At 50.0% G+C, this 18654-nt stretch overlaps 1 protein-coding gene across 2 annotated transcripts in view; it reads right to left on the bottom strand.

The window, feature by feature from the left end:
- The window catches only part of TMEM201 (transmembrane protein 201), a 28311-nt gene extending 10586 nt beyond the window's left edge, over window positions 1–17725 (bottom strand). For both annotated transcript variants that reach the window (XR_010308496.1, XM_064171699.1), the window contains exons 1-6: window positions 17263–17725; window positions 12309–12429; window positions 11501–11695; window positions 9606–9782; window positions 8769–9160; window positions 8131–8334 (exon numbers count right to left, since the gene is read on the bottom strand). Coding sequence is in view for 1 of the 2 variants with exons in the window: in XM_064171699.1 (XP_064027769.1) it covers window positions 8131–8334; window positions 8769–9160; window positions 9606–9782; window positions 11501–11695; window positions 12309–12429; window positions 17263–17366 (1193 nt within the window). In the remaining variant the exon portion in view is untranslated. The remainder of the gene's footprint in view (window positions 1–8130; window positions 8335–8768; window positions 9161–9605; window positions 9783–11500; window positions 11696–12308; window positions 12430–17262) is intronic.
- Between the last annotated feature and the right edge of the window lie 929 nt (window positions 17726–18654).

The raw sequence follows: 18654 nt of genomic DNA, 5'->3' as shown, positions 1-18654 counted from the left end.
TGCTGCAGCAACATGATGCAGTGCTAGCATGTCCAGAAGCAGCAGCCTAGAGTTAAGACTGCAATTTAAAAGAGCTCATAAAGCTACTTATCTGCTAGTGTGAGGCAGACTTCAACCATCCCAACCAGCTCAACCAGGCTGGACGACATCTGAGCCACCCAACCTCCTGGGGCTGGCAAGCAGGACCTGCCTTTGTCAGCAGCAAGGAACTCCTCAGTCGTGCAGCAGCAACTGCCCAACCCCTTCAGGCTCCAGGGGCCTGGCAATGGTGTCACACTTCACAAACATGCAGAAGCCTTCAGTTCACACCCAGAGAGACATCTGCCCCACCACACACAGAGGTGTAAGCAGCAGATGTACCTGTGCACCTCAGCTCGGTCAGAGAGAACAAAGGTGAAAGGAGATGAAGAGTGCAGCTAAGGGCTATGGCATGAGTCACACCAGAGTGGTATCTGCCACTCACTCTGCCATGCCTGTGACAGGCCAAACCAGAGCATGGGCTGTGGACAGCAGAGCTCTTTTGTGCTAACTTTGCACCTTTTCTGTCTTTGGGCTAACACATCCAGCTTTACACAGCTCCTTGCTGCAGGGGCAAACAGCTTATCTGGCCTTGGCTTTTGGTAGTTTTACACTTAATGGTCTGCAAAATGCTACAATTGACCACTCAAACACAATCTCTGCCCTGGGACTGGAGTTTTTTTTAGATCAGACTTCCATGGGCTCTGCTGCTCAATGGCCTCACTTCCCAACCTCATCAAGTTAGTGCAGTTAGATCCTCCGGGCATATGACAAACCATTTGTTTTGCACCACCCAGAAAAGAAATCTTTCTAGTTAGCAAAGAAGGGATGAAAAGTTTGAAGCCTAACATATTCATGCTTTAGGGTTGGGTGCTGACCAAAGAATGGCTTCAATATTGATCTGCTCTTAACAACATATATTCCTGCAACATGCAGAATCCTGTTCCTTTTCCATGTGCTCTGCTCTCCAGTCATGTCAAGATGCTGCTAAGCAGCAGAGCTGCTGTCATGGGCATGTGCTTTGTGCCTGAAAATGGCCAGCTGAACTAAAACTTCTTTCAGAAGCAGATGTAAAAGGCAAGGAGATCAAGAGGATCAGAAGGCACAACACAGCCCTGGCATGCAGCAGTGCAGCTGCCTTTGCTCTCAGACTGCTTGCTGCATAGCTCCCAGCCGTTTGTGCATGTTATAATAGAGGGTCTGGTAACAGTGAAGAACCAAAAAAAGGAAGAAGGGGAAAAGAAAAAGGCTCTGGAGTCAAACAGGTTGTGGAAACAGGGCGGAAGCCATTTATTTCAGAACTTGATATTGTGAACATCAAAGCCTGCAGGTCTGAATGAGTGTTTACAATGATCACAGCACTCGACAGTTGGGCACAACTCTGCTACACAGACACTTCAGAAGTTAATAAAATAAATTACTGAAGAAGAGTGTTACATAGTATGGGACTGTACAGTGTCCTGAAGAAACACAGCCTCCCAGTAGAGCCTCCCCTCCTCTCTCCCAGTATCTCCCTCTTACCCAAAGACCACACCACAGGTGGGTGCCTTTTTAGTTCACATTTTAACCAGAGATGCTTCATCACCCCTGGGACAGAGAGAGACAAGGGACAGTAGGGATCAGGTCAGACTGCAGGACTGCACATGGACCCACTCCTACCATCAGGTCATTCGCTACAGGCCACAAGAAGGCAGGATGCAGCCACAGGCTGTGTGCTGTGTGTGCCCAGGTTCACGCCCTGAGCGGCAGCCAGGGCACCATGTGTCTGTCATGGAGTGAAATACTTCCTCTAGACTTATGGCCCCAGCATAATTTAGCTGTGAGATACCCATGTGCAACAGCACCATTCTCCCCAGGCAGGATGTGTGCTGCTGCCCAGGAGTGCAGAAGCTGCTGGATGCAAGATAAGCAAGCTCCTGGGAGCCTGCAAGCAGCCACTCGCCTGGTCTGTGGCATCACATCAGTCAGTGCCATCACATCACAGAGAGGGGAGAGCAGTGCTAAGAAGGGGCACAGGTCTTAGACACATTAAGATTTTGCTATATGCCTTTCAGAGCTAAAGTTCAGCTGCCAGGACTAGAACTTCTTTTCTCCTATGTTACCCTGCTTTGAATGGAAAAGGAGGGCTGAATTAGAGCTGAAAATACTCCAGCTGCCAGGTCCTGCAGTAATACCTTCTAGAGCACAGACTGATGTTTGGAATCTTCCCTTCACCTCCCCTCCTGGCTGGTGACACAGAGAAGGGTGTGTGTAGCCACACATCCTTCATCTCCCGCAATCCAGACTCACTGATGTGACAAAACCTGGCAGAGGACTCCTTCCCCGCGTGTGTACTTCACAGTCCCAATGAGGCTTTACGAGGAGGGCTCAAGGTACACTTCAGGACCAAGTACTGCCCCTTTCACACAGGAGAGCCTCTGGGACGGCTCAAAGAGCCCCCAGGTGTACTTGCAGGCAAAAGCATGCCTGGAGTCAGCTGGCAGATTATATGTGACAGCAACACCACTTCAACAGCACCTCTTCAAAAACCAAAGCAAAGCTACAGACCACAGCTCCCTGCTTTCAGGAGTGTAGTCAGCCTGGAACAATCATCTGACTATTAATTAAATTATTTACTCTTATAAAAAGTAATGTGTTCACAATACACCAATACATACTCTCTATACTACCTAAGCATGATTATTAGCTTCACATAATTTCAGCATACTTGAAAAATAGTCACAAAGCCAAAATGAAACATCCTCACCCTTTGACACATCCAAGCTTAGTCCCCTAGGGCATGCAGAGCACAGATGTAGGAAAGGAGGAGCTAAGTAAAAAACAGGACACAAATACACCTTATTTAGAACTGTGGAGGACCACAAAGGTGTCACTTTGCATGCACTGATGTCAGCAAGGGCTTTGGGAAGTCCAGAAGTAGCAGCAGCAGAGATGGTTACTCAGTTGCTAGCTCTGGGTTCTCCTTCAAGCCCTCTATAGTCTGCAGAGCTGCCCAGAAATCTGAGTGCAGCCCAAGTACCTCTTACGCCCAGCCACACTCACTGGTGGCAAATGAAGGACAAAGGCACTGGCCTGGCAGACACACAGGCACTGCTGTCCCAAGCTGCAGCTGTCTCAGGCTCCCTGAAGAACAGTAACACAGTGTTGTCAAGAATGTGGTCCAGGAAAGGCACTTAATGAACCCACATCGGTCTCTTTATATATCCAGCTCTGCTGGGCAGGGTGCGAAATGCTTCTGAGATTAGCCACAGCCGTTGGGAGAGTAAAGACCAGAGTGAGCCACTTCAGGATGCAGCAGACTGGGTTACAAGTGACACACAAATCCACTAACAATCCCTCACCACCTCGGCTCCACTCTGTAGCACCATCCTCTGGTCCAGACAGCAGCATATGGCTGGTGTAAGAAGGTAGCACCTGAAATTAGAGGCTTTGGGCCTAAAAACCTCTAATACTGTTGAGATGTTTGCAGGCTCTGGCCTGCATGGCTGGGAGAATCTTCAGGCAATGAAACTGCATCTGGAGACCACAAGTTACCACATGTTCCTCTGTGGCCTGAAATAAGAGTCCAGCAAAGTGCAGACATGAAGCTCCAACCACTGATCAAGTGGTTCTGGAGGATGTGTGTCAGCTGCGTTAGGAAGCTACCAGCCCTTCAGCCTATGACCCCTCAGCAGAAGGAAAAGCACACCCAAGTGTCATATAAAATAGCACCTCAGCTTCATGAGGTTGGGGGCCCTGTGCTCAAGCACTGGACTTGCACCAACATACCTGAGCTGGAAGCACAGATTTCCTTCTGCTGGACTTCCTGGGGAAAGAGTTAGATGGCAGAGCTGACTGCTGAGCTGTTCCCTAACTGCACCTCAGGTGAAAAATGCAACGTTGGCAGAGCACCTTCCTTAGAAAACATGGAGCACAGTGTTTAGTCTGTTTGGGACTGAAATTGGGTATTGCAGAACAGCCTCAGTAAAAGCAGTGGTGGTTCAATTGTTTGTCTAGTTTTCATCCAGAAACACTCACCAGTACAATACTGCTACCTTAGAACCGCTCTTGTGTGAGGAGATACAACCAGTTCAGACTGAATGCCAGCAGCTTATAAATCTGAACACCTCTGGCAGAAAAATCAACCAAACCAGCTAGCATTCTGCCTTCCACCCTCTCCTCCTAAAGATCCATCCTCTACCAGCAGCAAGAGCATGAGAGACAAAGCATGTGAGAAAAGCAGAAAGAGAGGAGACTCTCAGCATCAGTTTCTAAACTGCCAAGAACTCAACTGCTGCAAGTTTGGGTTTGAGGCTCTGAGGTTTTCTGTTGTTTTTAAAAGCAGCAGCAAACATATTGAGGCACTGAGAGGAGGGAAAATTAGCTGACACCTGAGCAAAGACAAAGGCTTCTTTGGCATTAAAGCTGAACCACACTTCAATATGTGTTTTGTTCTTTGGTTTCACCTCTGAAAATGTTCCAAGGATGTGTCTAAAAAATTCTTCAATTACAAATTGTGAACAAAGCACCACAGAGACCAAGGCCTCAGCTGTACAGCCTGGCCAGAAAACAAAGCAGCTTTCTGATGTTCTGACATAAAATCAGTGCAGCTGTAAACACATTTCATTTGTATTCATCTGCATAAACTGAAGACAAAAGGATTTCCTGCTTGCATGTCAGTTGCAGTTAACACATTCCCCAGACTAAAAGATTTTAAACCTTTCAGTATGCAGAGATAAAATATTTCACAGTGCTTTTCAGGCTTCACAGTGTTAACCCCACTCCTTCCCACAGCCCTGTCACAACTGCCTGGTCCTGCACTGCACAGGAGAAAAAGGCAAGAAGATCAGAAACAGGAAGCCACTCTAACACTTAACAAACATCACAAAAGGTGTCAGACTCCTGGGGCTCAAAGCTGGGGCACGTTTAAATGGCAAAGAAAACCCCCAATGAGTGTGCTGCTAAAAAGAAGGGAGGAAAACAGCTGCTCAGAAGAAACAGGAGGCTACATGAAATAGAGCAATGTGGAACTTAATTCAGCCTTGACTTTCAGCTCTGAAAGCAAAGCATCTAAAGAAAAAGCCTGGATGAGGCACTTAGTGCCATGGTCTAGTTGATTGGATAGGGCTGGGTGATAGGTTGGACTGCATGAGCTTGGAGGTCTCCTCCAACCTGCTTGATTCTATGATTCTAAAGAGGCTGACAAACATCTTTAGAGGCTGCCACTGAGTTTCCTTGCTACTGGACAAGAATATTTGGACAGAGTAATTTTATTCCCATTAAAAGAAAGGCTATTGCCACTGGCAGTGAAGCATGACATCCCCACACATCGGAACAGCTGGTCTCTCACACCCCTCCTCCTTCTAGAAAACTCAGCATCTCCTTCTAAACATAAGATTCCTGCCATCATTTGGACATGCTTCAGAGCAGAGGAGCAGGAGAAGTGCTCACCTCTGCCATGCCAGAGGGCTGCAAGATGATGTGCTAGCAGCTAGCAGGACCTTTCAATCCAATGTGTACAGGTAAGTGCAGGAGACACTCAGAGCTCAATATAAACCATCAGTCTTCTGCATTTACCTTTATGGGGAAAACTGGAAAGAAATAAAGCAGAAAGGAGGGAGGAAATGGTGAAAAAAGTCTAGATGTTTTGTATCACTCAGTGGCCAAACTAGCTCAAGGTTTCCTTGAGTCTTCTGTGTAGCTTGTGAAGAGAATGGCAGAGCTGGCATTGGATTTGTTCCAGTGTCCATTTCATTAGTTGGCTTTTCCCCCCCACCTTTTTTTTTTGCAGCAGATGGCTGCAGAACAAGGGTGTTGGAAGGGCTCTTCAGTGGAGACTTTTCAGGGCTGAAAACATCAAAGGAAAGCTGAGCAGATGGTGACAGCACATCCACACACAACACTGGCCCAGTTTTGTTTTACCTTGCCACTTTCTCTCCTTTCATTCACTAGCTTACTTAACCCTGCTCCTTGCCCCAGCCTGACAGGTACAGGAAGAAGACTGGATTTTAAAGGCACTACAGCTCCTAATGAAGAGTAGGAGAGAGGCACCAGCACTGAGGACTCTGCACACCTCTGGCTTGTTTCCCTGCTCTGGTGAAGTCTTACAGCTTCTTGCAGTATTTACTTTGAAATAGTTCTCTGAACTTGATAAAATGTCCTGGGGGAAAACGGGACATAATGGTCATTACTTTGTGTTTTGAAGGTCTGAGACTGGAACAAGTCACAAACTGGCACAGTGAGCTGCAAGACAAATATTTTGGGACAGAACTGATAAATGACAGGAACGTGGAAGAGCAGAACCAGACTGGAAAGAGTTCCAAAGGAGAAGATGATTGGGAAGCAGGTTTGTGCGTCCCCTTCCTGTGCCAGTTCAGTTAGAGGCACATGAAGGACCCTTCAGCCAGGAGCTTGGCTTACTGTTATAAAACCCCAACAGAGCTTCTGTCAGTGCTACCTTTTCTGCTTTCACAATTAACTCCAGTTTGAAGAACTACAAAAAGCTGTAAAATATCTTTTGTTTCCTTTTAAAAAGGCTCTGTGATTTCACCAGCATCTGCAGCACCTAGTACTGGTTAAACCTTTCAGCAAGGAATGTAAATACTTGACAGTGAGAGCTCCACCCTGATTGTTTTGGTTTACACATAGGAAGACCAAGACAGCCAACTGAGTTATGTCAGACGGTTAGTGTGGCAATTCCATTGCACTATTCTGAGCAGAATTAAATAGCAGATCTGCAACAATGCTAGCTCTTCTTGAGACCCCCAAATTTGAGTGAGAAACTCTGTGGGGTGTCTTGCAAAATAGTCAGACTGCTGCTAAGAGGTCCCAGGAAGTCAATCCTAGATAAGCCCAAGCAGCTGAAAGCTTCTTCCTCCCCAGGCAGTAACATCCAGCTATCCCAGCTCTCAGCAGAGGTTTGCCAGGCACTCAACACCAAGTCACGACCTCCAGACCCTTTCTTCAGCAGCACCAGCACCAATGCCAGACCTCAATAAAGAGCCCCTCCAAGAGGAAAAATCCATTTCTGTTGCGCCACAGTCCCTCAGCTGAGCCTCCCACCCCTTCCTATAGCACATCCTCCTGTGTTCTCCACAGTAAGGGCCATGCTGGCTGACTAAGGAGCAATGGACAACGAGAGCTGATCAGGGCTTGTTAGTCCCAAATTTCCCCACTTTCTAAGGCTACAGGAGTGGAGGAATGTACACATTTGTATCCAGTTGTGCTTTTAAACGGACGCTCCTCGGGGAGCAGTGGTGTTGGGTGGGTAAAAAGCCCAAAGAGAAGTGGCACTGAAAGCAACAGCCACTGGCAGGTTTGAAAGTTTAGCTTAAAGCAGCTGAATACTTTCAGATAGTCAGCGAGACCCCTGAGCTGCAGAACCTTTCAAGGCACCTCTTAACATTCCAGTCTAAAGCAGTTAAGGACACCTTTAAAGCAGGAGTCCTAGGGCAATGGCAGAGAGAAATGCAGTTAGGTGCTGCTGCACGGCGAAGGGCAAGAAGAACCAGGTTACGGACTAGGTGTGTGTCCCCTCGCGTGCCTGTACACCAAGCAGTGTCACCACAGCACACGACATGAGGACTCAGAGTCCAGAGGCAAGTGCCCATCAGCTCCAAATTAAAATCAGCACCATTAGAAAACTGGAGGTGGCCTGGGCCCCCTGGAGGATCAAGGCAGAGGATTCCTCTGTGACAGGCTAAGGATGGACAGGCAGCGAGAAGACCCGGAAGGACAGGAGAAGCCAGAATCTCTTTGGCTGGAGGAGCAGAACAGGGAGGAGGCAGTTTGTGAAGCAGCAGCTGGAAGAACTGGCTTTGGGGAAGTTGGATATGTGCACTGCTGAAGGAGGATTCAGGAGGGAGAATGGAGGCAGCAGGAGTAGCTTCCCTGGCTAGCACCAGCAGTGGAAAGGCTCCGAGCAGCTCGCACAGTGGGATGGGGGCAAAAACAGTAATAAAAATATATAGAGAAAGGAAGAAAAAAAAATCTTCACTGCTTATCTAATTAAAAAGTTTAAAAAACCAAAGAAACAGAGGAAGAGAAAACAAGAAGAGGAAAGAGAAGCACCAGTCGCAAAGAGTTCACAAGGCCTTTTCCTCCTTCCCCCTGCGTCACTGCTCTGGCTCTGACCTTCGGGGCCGGTGTCTCCGCTGGCCTGTTGACTTCCGCGTGGCCACGGCTGCGGTGAAGCCCACCAAGCAGCACAAGGAGGTGGTGCCAAATTTGGCTGTGTCGAGCCAGCTGGGTGTTTCCATCTTCAGGTACCTCTCAGCTAAATGCAGACTCATCACTACGAACCACAGGACTGAAGCAAAAGCATCAATTCTCCGCAGCCTGCATCAAAAAGAAAGCAAACGAGACACAACGTTAAACACTGAGGACCCCTCTTGGTCCTGGGGAAGGAGGGAAGGGTACACAGACTACTACAGATACTAAAGCTGTATCACCTGCAGCCCTTCCCACTGCTATCTAAGTACCTGAATAGAGGAGTTCCATTTTCTAGCAGATTACAGAGCTGCACAGGGAGCTTTTTGTTCACAGTGCAGCAGGCTTAGATTGAAAGAACCAAAGCACAGATCTAAAGCAAGCTCTGCTGTCTCCATCCAGCTAGCTGGCAATCCAAAGCAAAACAAGAGCTGTGCCACCTGGTACTACCTGTGCCATTCTGGCAAATGTTTACCCCCTGATTTGCTGAGTCAAGGCAGAGCTAAAGCCCCCCAGCCTCATGCACTTTTTCTCTGACTGGCAGAAGAGAACAGCACACTCACCTGATGCGTCCAGCCAAGAACATGGCCAAGAGGCAGGTGAACAGCCCAAGGACAGCAACAGCCATCTGATGATTCTTGCCATAAGCCCATGCAGCACTCAGCTTCTCCACCATCTGCTCTGGCAGCAGGTGGAGCAGCTCCTGCCAGCCTGCCATTGTCACTGATGTGTCATTTTCCAAGTCTGCAGGTGAGCTTGTGCCAGTCCTGTTCTGAAGGGATGCTGGGCCAGAGGAGACAGGGCCAGGGACTGCTGTGCTCAGTGAGAAGGGGTTGCCTGACCCGTACAAGGCCATCAGAACCAGGAGTGCACAGCTGAGGAAGGCCAAGAACCGTAGTAGTATCACCTGAGCTGGTGTGGTTATGGAAGCAGCAGAGGAGGATGAACATAAATTCTGCAGAGGAAGGGAGAAACACCTTGTCAGAGGGTGAATGGACTGCAGTAAGGTATTGAAATGGTGCTTATTGAAATAAGCAAGCCAAGGTCAGGCAGGCGAGCGAGGCAGGTTGTTCTAACGTCTTTTTTGCCCCTGTACTGTGTAGTTTTCTGCACTGTACTCATAAACTGGCTTCCCTGCTTCCCCTTTTCTGCTGTCCACTATCTCTCTTCCACCCTGGTCTCATTATTCCACCTCTGGCAATTGCACTGAGTGACACCACCAAGAGCAAAACTTCAAACTGACACCACAAGCATCCGTGGCAACTATGCTCTGCTCTTCTGAACTTCTGCCACACACTTGAGCTCCCAGAGCTAGAGACTCTCAGCAGCAAACCCAGGTGCAGAGGTAGCTAAGTTCTCTGAATTGCCCCCTAAATGCCCTCAGCTCTCCCCATGCCTACCTGAGAGTAGGTCTTATCTGTCTCCCGGCGTTTGAAGTGGTGGCTGAGCAGCAGTGCCCGGAGCTGCCGGTTCTGGTGTTTGATGTAATACTCCACAGCAGCCTGGCAGGGACGGCACAGCTTGTAGGTCTGCTCCAGGTGGTGCTTGTACACCTCAATCTCCTCATCATATTTGCCCTGGTGAGATGACAGGAGAGGAAAAGCAGGTGAGAACTGCATGTCTCTCACCAGTTATGATGCCTGCTGCTGACAGGTGGACAAGGGTCTAGAGGAACCAGGCTCTGAAACCAGGTCTAAACAGTGACCAAGCTGGAGGCTAGCCACACAACCAGCGCTGCATACAGCAGACTCAGCCTTCATGCCCCAAAAGAGACAAAACAGCACTTGGAGAAGGCTGCTGTGGCCCAGTTGAAGGATGTGGTTGCATTTTGCTTTCTTTGTTGAGACCTTATGAATCCAACACAGGAGATAAAAAAACAGATTTGCTCTTCCCCTTCTCATAAGGAAACACAAAAGGCCTACTGCACCTTCCACCACTATGCTGCAAAAGGAGACAAGCTCCTTCCAAAACTCAGCCCCAGACTTAAGGCTGTTTGAAGGCCCTGGTGAGATGAGCTCATTAATAGCAGTCACAAAAGCATATAGTGGGTAGGGCCAAAGGTACATTTTACAGTGTCACTGCAGTGGGCACATGAATTATCTCAGGGCTTCTAGGGCTCTTCCATCCCCACTGCCAAGCTCACTCAAGATCCTTGTACCAAAAGCACACAACTGAAAGCCTGCAGGTTCTTTGGGAGTGGGAAGTAGCTGCCCGAGGCCTCACTGCAGCAGTTTCCCAGGCTCCGTCAGACAGAATTGAGAAGCAATCACATGGGAGAGATTAGCAGCAGGAAGCTCATCCCCTTCTGGGGAGGCCAGCGATGCTGAGAGGCCAGTGCTGTCACTGCCACACGTACCTAACCAGGCTGGATAACACAGTCCCATGTTGTCTTAGCTAGCACAGACACTACAGTTCACTGAATGCCTAAAAAGGGGGTAAAAGCTGGTGTTACTTGGAAAGATTGGTAAGTCTGGCAAGATACAGGGACTAGAAAACAAGCTGAGAATAGGGAATCAATTGAGGATGCTCTCATTAAGCACGACAAGATTTAAATCTGTTCCCTGGGAGTCAGCCTTATTAAACTCATTACAGTTACATGAAGCAGACTGGTTAGGCAAGCCAGAGGATGAACACATTCCACTGCAGTGCAGTCTTATAACCTCAAGGCCTGACCATGGATGAGAGCTGAGGAGTGCAGGACTAAACTCTCTCCATGAAACTTTGGGGAGCCCCAAGCCCCACCAGTCCATCTTCCTTGCATATTCAGCCTCGGGGAGGCCAAGAAGTTGCTCCGCAGGAAATGCTGCTGCTTAACTATAAAATCCCTTTGCCCTCCTAGACACAAATGCCTGACCAGAGAGGTGATGTGGCTGCACAAGATTCCTGTCCCACTCCACTAGGAAAAGCACAGCAGCACAGCCAAGGCCTGGGGAAACCCAAAATCTATGAAGGCTTCAGGGTGTCTAGCAGGCTGCTTTGTCTACTAGATCCTGTAAGCTCAGCTGGGTCAATGCCAAGTACTGGAACTGTAAGCTGATCTCAGCTATCTGAGTGTTTGGGTTTGGGCTCAGGCTTCAGCTTCGAACACCCATCTAGAACAGGCAAACACATTTTGGCTTTGGAGTGGGAACAGGCAAATTTACAACACTGCTCAGTAACCTTCCTTGCTCTTCCCTGTCTCTCCTGCTTGCTCAGCTGCAGCACGGAATTAAGGAGAGCAGGAAGAGCAGACACATGCATGGGAATGCCTTGGACAAACACTCTCCTGTGATGCAAGGCCCTGACAGACACTTACCTCCTCCCTTGGTGAGAATGAAGCCAGTTGTTTGATCTTTGTGGTTTGATGGTTGTTGCATTTCTTGCAAAGCAGAATTTGGCTGCTCACCCACTGCTGTGGTTTGGAGGGATCACAGAAAGTCGTAGCACCTGACACAACATGGTTAAGGTGTTCCATGTACTGAGCAGGGATGGGCTTGTTGTAGTCTCCATTCTGAGAAGAAACAAAAGGAGGCAAGGAGGGAAAGCAAACATGAGATCACAAAAATCAAAACTAGGTATCAAGATTCCCTAAGCCTTGTCAGGAGCTCTGCACTCCAAGCATTCACTCATGTAAGTGAAAAACTAGACTAGATTTGAAATGCTTCAAATCTTCTCCTCCCTCCTCTGTTCTCTACGCCTACAGCAAGCTGGTGGTGGACTCTGTCTTCAAACAGGCCTTGTTATTCAATACCCTAAATAGAACAATTCAGCTCTTCCAAAACACAAAACCAGAGAAGAATTGTTCCAGAGATTTAAAAAAAGAAAGGATTCCCAAGAGATACTGGTGAAAACGTCAAGACTCTTTTTGTCCTTTGCTGCAAGAGAAGCAGCCAGAGTGTCTTGATCATTCTGTGGCAGCACATCCCTGTGGAGTGGATTCTTCCTCGAATGTGATCAAACGATCAGCTGCTGAGGCCACAGAGCAGCCAGCTGTCAGCCCAGCAAGCTGTCAGCCCAGCAAGCACTGATCTGCACCGGGCCTGCATCACCTTGAACAAGGAGCAGGATTGGCCCACAAGCGCTGTTCCACAGGGCCACCCCTCAGGCAGTTTGTCACCACCTACCTCCTGGAAGCCATTGTACTGCTCACAGTTGGGGCAGTCCCAGCAGTTGCGGTTCCCGTAGGGCACCACCGTGTCCTGGTTGCAGAACCAGCAGTTCACCGTCACGTGCGTGGGCTTCTTCCTGTTGGGAAGTGAACTCAGCTGATGGAGAGCAGAGCACTGCCCTGGGAACAGGGAAACGCAGGAGAGGCTGGAATAACAATCAGCCTTCCCATGCAGTGCCTAATGGCGAGTCAGGGAGTCAGCTGGGCAGCGCACAGACGGACTACTAAAGGAGCAATACACTTCTGTCTGGTGCTCGTATCTCTCTGCTAGTTCCATGGACATGCCAAAACTTGCAGAACCACCTTGTGAACAGCCCACTTCACTGTCTTTCAGAGCCATACTTGGGGTGCCAGGCCTCGCCACAATCACAGTTACTATAGAGGTGCAGCAGAGTCTCTGCTTAATTCGCAGGAGCCTGGGAAGCAGAAGTTATGATCCACAAGAACTGCATGGGAAGGGGCTCAGAAACCTGGGAAATGAGCTCATGGTTACATTGCTTGATAGAAAAAGCCCTCGAGGACAAAGGTACACCAATTTATCCCGAGGTTCAGACATTGCAAATAGGTATTTCTTACCAGCTTTAGATAGATAAGAAAGTGAGGAATCAACATGTCCTCCCCAGCCTGTATGCACTGGACCTGAGCAAAGACTAACAACCTGGGCCCGTAAGCCCCTGGGCCTTTAAACCAACCCTGTTAAAGTGACAGTCAGTGTAAGAAACAGTGTGTGTGGCCCCCCTGTAACAGGTGGGGGCACGTGTTTGAGCAAAGAACTTCAGCAGCCTGGCCCTGAAGCATGCCACTAAAAGAGGCCTGCATTTGTCTGGACACCCAGTCCAATATTCGAGAGGAATTCCTGGCAGGTCAAAGCAGCACAGCCCAGATCTGGGTTTACCAGAACCCATCCCAATCACACCTCCAAGAGAGGGCAGCTGCTCAGGCAAAGCTCAGGCAGGGAATGGCTACAGCAGCTATGCGGGCAGGTGGACCCACCTGCCACAGCACTACTTGCTGCCTAACTCCAAGAAACCAGCTTTCCTCCCTCAGCACAGCTTCTAAAGCATCAGAGAAAGCATTTTTCTCTGAGCAGGAGGCTCACTGAGGGCCTGGAAAGCAAGGAACAGCAGCCAAAGTGCTCATCAGTTGACAGCAACTGCTCCTCCTGCTCTAGGGAATGTTCTCTGCTGCTCCAACATCCTGTAGCAAAACATTATCTGAATGCTGCAGAAGTTGTCTGGCACCCTGCAAGCAAACAGGCAGGTGTCCCTCCCTTTAGTTAAGCCTGGCTTCTCCCTCACCTTTATAGCTGGATGCCTACAATTAAGATCCTTCCCCACTCACATTTCCACAGACCATGTCTTGAAACTTGGTTCATGAATTATCAAGCCCTCAAGAGCTGCTTGGCCTCCTGTTTTAACTACTAATGATGAAGATAAGCTTGAGACGAAGCATCAGACAGAAGCCTGAAAAGCCAGAGTGCAGAAAGGATTCCCTGCCAGATGCTGAAAGAAAATGGCTGGAGCTACTAGGGTGACAGATTCTAATCTCAAAATAGATGCACACACCCACGGCCCTCTTAAAATCAACTCAACTTTGCTCACTGCCAAAGGGGCTCAAAACAGAAACTGATCCCAGTTAAAAATACCACCACTGACTGACAGGCAAAAAACCCAACAAACTCCAACCCAGGCACAAACCTAGGCTGCTACTCCAGGACATCCCTGAGCTACCACTCTCCAAAAGCCAAACCGACCACATGTCAAAACAGCCACATGAAGGATGGACAGCAGCACCTGTTGGTGCCACTTTCATCTCACTACCATGTGTGCAAAAGCTATGAAAATATAACTCAGGCTTCAGTATGGCAGCCACCAAAATACAAAGCCTACTGCACCTCGAAGGGGGCTGTAACAGCATGCACAACCTAAACCCCATCCTCTGATGCAGGTCCCTGGTACTGCACAAAGTGCCACAGTTTCCATCTTTACGCTGCTATGGCATCATCCCCTGGCACCCAAGGAAGTGAGGCACTCCACACCTCAGTCCCTACCTTCCATGGCATGACAGAGCAGGTGGAGGGTAACAGAGGAGTGAAATGCACAGGTCAAAAACTAGTGCACTATGCACACAACCACAGAATGCTTTGGGTTGGAAGGGACTTATAAAGGTCACCCAGTCCAACTGCCCTGCAATAAGCATGCTACAAAGCAGAAGAAGAACCAATGCCAAACCCTATTTGAGAACTTGCTAATAATATTAGAGCCCAAATCCTTACTACAGAATGCTAGGGGTTGAAACAGACCTCTGGAGATATCTAATTCAACTCCCCTGCCAGAACAGGTTCACCCAGAGCAGGCTGCACAGGATGGTGTCCAGGTGTGTTTTCAGTGTCTCCAGAGATGGAGCCTCCACCACCTCTCTGCGCAGTCTGGTCCAGTGCTCTACCACTCTCAACATAAAGGGGTTCCTCTTTTGAGGCTGAGGAAGTGCTACCAAGGGTTAAACAGCAGGCCTTCATTCTCACAATGTATGCAAAAGAAATTGCTAAATCCTGGATTATGTAGGATAAAAAGCTATAATCCTTCCTTTTGTGAACCTATAATCTGTTGTCATAGAAATAGGTGCAAAAAAAAAAACCCAGAGGTTCTCAACCTGGTGGATGCAAAAAGAAGGCAGGAGGGGAAGGTCATTTTGGGAAGAATGTGTAGGTAGGATGCTAAGTTTCTTGCATTTGAGTGGGAATCTAAAAATAACAAAAAACAAACAAACAAAAATGCTCACCAAGTACTGCATTTGGAAAGGCTCAAATATGGACTTAATGACTGTGGAACTGTATATACCTTGAATTCAAGCAGCTGAATGCAATAAGCTAGAGCACATGCTGCTTGTGATGTCAGACACGCAGTTAGGAGGAGCAGACAATGCAGAATGAAGCATTTGCCATGTGCTCAATCCCTTGCAAACCACTTGTAAGGAGGGTCTTATCCAACACTATGTTAACTGGGACTAGCTTCACTGGACAAAGAGCACCCTGCAAACAGTGAGCAATGAGCAGTGGCCGAGTTAGTGTGCAGAGTGATGCCATGAACTTGCTTGCTGTGCTCACTCAGTATGTAGCCTCCACACTCAAACTGGCTAGAAAAGACTCCAGGTTTGGACAAATTGTTTTGCAGAAAGATCTTTGCTTAAGACAACACTGGGTGGGGAGTGAACTGCTTTATGAGATCAACACCTAAGTAACCGACACTGCTCAGACAATACAACAGAATGTTCCTTTGTGAGAGGTTATCAGACTCCTTTAGGAGGCCAATAAAAGAATAAATCACCCTGCAGGGATATCCACTGATAAACGTGGCTCAACAACTAGCCTGTGTCTCAGATGAGTCGTGGACTTAATGTTCCCTCCAACTCCCCATACACACCAGTGAGCAGTCCCCATTTACACATATACTCAAGGCCATGCTTAACTCCACGCTTCTACTGGATGGTGAAGACAACCTGCCTGCTAAGGGCAGGTCAAGTGAAAATGGAGCAAAGCAGGGCTGTATATAACATCAACACCAAAGGCAAACACAGCATTATGCCTGTGTTTGGATCAGACCCTTCCAAAGTGTCCCCCTCGATGATTTAGGGGGAATTAATGCTCAGTAAGAAATGAGGGAACTGCAGCTCCCAAGAATTATCAAGGTCATTCCCTGCACACATTTACAGCTCATGGGCAGTTTTCAGGGACTTGGGAAGCAATGCTCTCTATTCCAGAGACCTCCTGATGAACTCGAGCAAAGCAAATCCAATCTCATCCCTCAAAAGGCATGTTAGCTCAACTGGGTCACAGAAGCAGCGCCTGCCTCGCCGAGGATTGCTTTAGGCCACCAGTACTTGATAGCTGCCCTAAATACGCCTCGGAAACGCCACATCTCGGATGTGGGCTAATATGCCACTGATCATTTATGTTAACGGTAAACGCTTTAGAGCAAGCCTAAGTGTTTCACCGGGGATGCAAAAATACGCTTTATTTCCAAGCATAAACTGGAAGTGAACCTTGGCACACGGAGCCCTCGGGACTGCCTTGTTTGCTCCAGCAGAAGCCCTCAATAGACGAGGAGCCTGCTCCAGGCTGCTGGGTTAGAACGCCAAATGCAGAAATACCTGGAGCAAGAGCTACTCCGACCTCAAACTATGCCAGGTTAGAGTCAGCCAAATGGAGCTTCACTGCTTCTACGAAACCTGTATCCTGACCTCCCTCCTGATGCTTTTCATGCCTTGCTTCAATCGGTCTGTTCAAATCTGTTCTAGGCACAGAGGCTCTGTGCAACCTCAGACACATGGCTAAGGAAATGCGGTCACTAATAACGGGGATGTCCCTGGAGCCCTCCCCAAGTTTTAGCACTGCACTCCCAGCGCTGTTGCGGCGCTCTCCGCTGCAACCCAATCCCGCCTGCACCTCCCGATCAACCCAGGCCAGGAGCACCTCTGCGCTGCCGCCTCTCAGCGAACAAAAGGGGCAAACCCCGAGGAGGCTCCAGCAACCTCGAGTACCCCTAGCAGCACCCCAAATGCAGGCTGCAGAAAGGGAAACGGCCTCGGCTCCCACAGCAGGCAAGCCCTTGTGTGCTAGCACACAAAGACGCGAAGCAACTCCAGAGGAAACGAGGAGACTCCTCCAGCCCTTTACCTGCACCTTCTCGCTGCCGCTGGCAGTTCAGTGCCTTTCTAGAACACGCCTCACCGGCACCACTACGAGGCCCGGGCCGACCCCCAATCCGGCCCGCCGCCGGCAGCCCCCGCCTGGCCCTGCACACCCGCCGAGGCCGTTCCCTCAGCCGAGGAGCAGGGCGCCCGGCCCCGCCGCCCGCCATTTCCCGCCGCCCCGCCCGGCCCGGCCCAGTCCGGCCCATTCCGCTCCCTACCTCCGCGCGATGCGGTAAAGCAGCAGCCCGGCAGCGGCGGCGCAGACGGTGACGCCCAGCCCGCCGGCGGGGCAGCGGGCCAGCAGCGCCCCGGCTCCCTCCATTGCCGCTCCCACACGCGGGTTGCCGCCGTCGCTGCGACCTCGGCGGCGGCGGCGCCGCTTTGTACGCGGCGCGGTGTCCCCCCTCCCGCCGCTGCCGCTCCGCCTCTCCGCCTCGGCGGGGGCGGGCGGCGTGACTCAAGGCGCGGCGAGCGCGGCGTGAAAGGCCGGAGTCGTGCGGCGGTGCCGTGAGTCAGCGCCGCAAAGGCCGAGATCGTGGCCGCGGGGGCGGCCCGCCGGGCTCCCTGCCCTTCCGGGGAGCGGGGGAAAGGGGAGGCCCGTCGTGCCTGGCCTGGCGCCACGGCAAGCTCCTTGGCGGGGGAGTGTTTTGGTTTGTTTGGCTTCGTTTTTTACCTTTCTTCTCCTGAATGTTGACTTTCTGTGTTACAAAAGCAGCTCCAGCACTTCTAGGTGCCGGCCGTGCCGCGGCCGCAGCCCGAGAAGCGCCGGTGAAGGGTCGCTACTGCAGGGCCACAGGCGCACGGCTGCGCTTCCCCCAAGGGCGACCTGCGCACATGGAACTGCCACCAAGGGAGGCTACGAGACAATTAAATGTTCTGGAGAAAAAGGGAGAGCTGTGTGGAGAATTGCCGAAACCCAACGAGCAGAGGGAGAAGGGAGAGTTTTAAGGAAATAGGTCCTCTCTCAGGGTCTCTTGCCAAGCCACCGAAGTGCCTGGGGACAAGAGAAGACCCCTCCCCTGCCATCCCCTGCCCGCTGCCTTCTTGTGGTCCCTGATTGACTTCACCACTATGTTAGGTGCTGGAAGTAACATCTCGCTTTAGCCAAGGCACGGGGAGGCAAGCGGAGCAGGAATCAAAGTTCAGGGCTTTGTGAGCTGTCAGGCAGGAGGTGAAGGCTGCTGCTCTAGGCTTGCCCTCTCTCTGGAGGCATTAATAAACGTAGCTTTGCAGAAAGCCCCCAGGTCTCTGAGAACGGCAGTTCCCGGGCCAGACTCGTTCAGAAGCTCTCTCCTAAAACGCCAAGTAACATCCATTGATGTCCTGCCCCTCTCAGCACCCAGGGGTGGGATTTACTGTTCTCACCTAACTGGAAGCCGGTGGTGGTTTGACAGTCGAGCCCTGTTTCCACTTGAAGGCAAAACCTCTCCGAAACGGGAGACTGACCCTGCCTCAAACCCCCAAAAACTCTCTCAGCACAGCAAGGCAGAACTGCTTCAAATTCAGAACCGAGTTGTCTCAGCATGATTGCTTTTAAAAGCCCCAAACAGAACGCTCTTCACAGACAAGTATTTGTACTGGAAGTAAGCTGTGGTTGGGGTCTCAACTGT

Source organism: Pogoniulus pusillus, chromosome 36, assembly GCF_015220805.1.
Source record: "Pogoniulus pusillus isolate bPogPus1 chromosome 36, bPogPus1.pri, whole genome shotgun sequence".
Taxonomy (NCBI): Eukaryota; Metazoa; Chordata; class Aves; order Piciformes; family Lybiidae; genus Pogoniulus; species Pogoniulus pusillus.
Note: the sequence above shows the minus strand (reverse complement) of the source record. Positions and strands in the feature narration are given on the sequence as shown.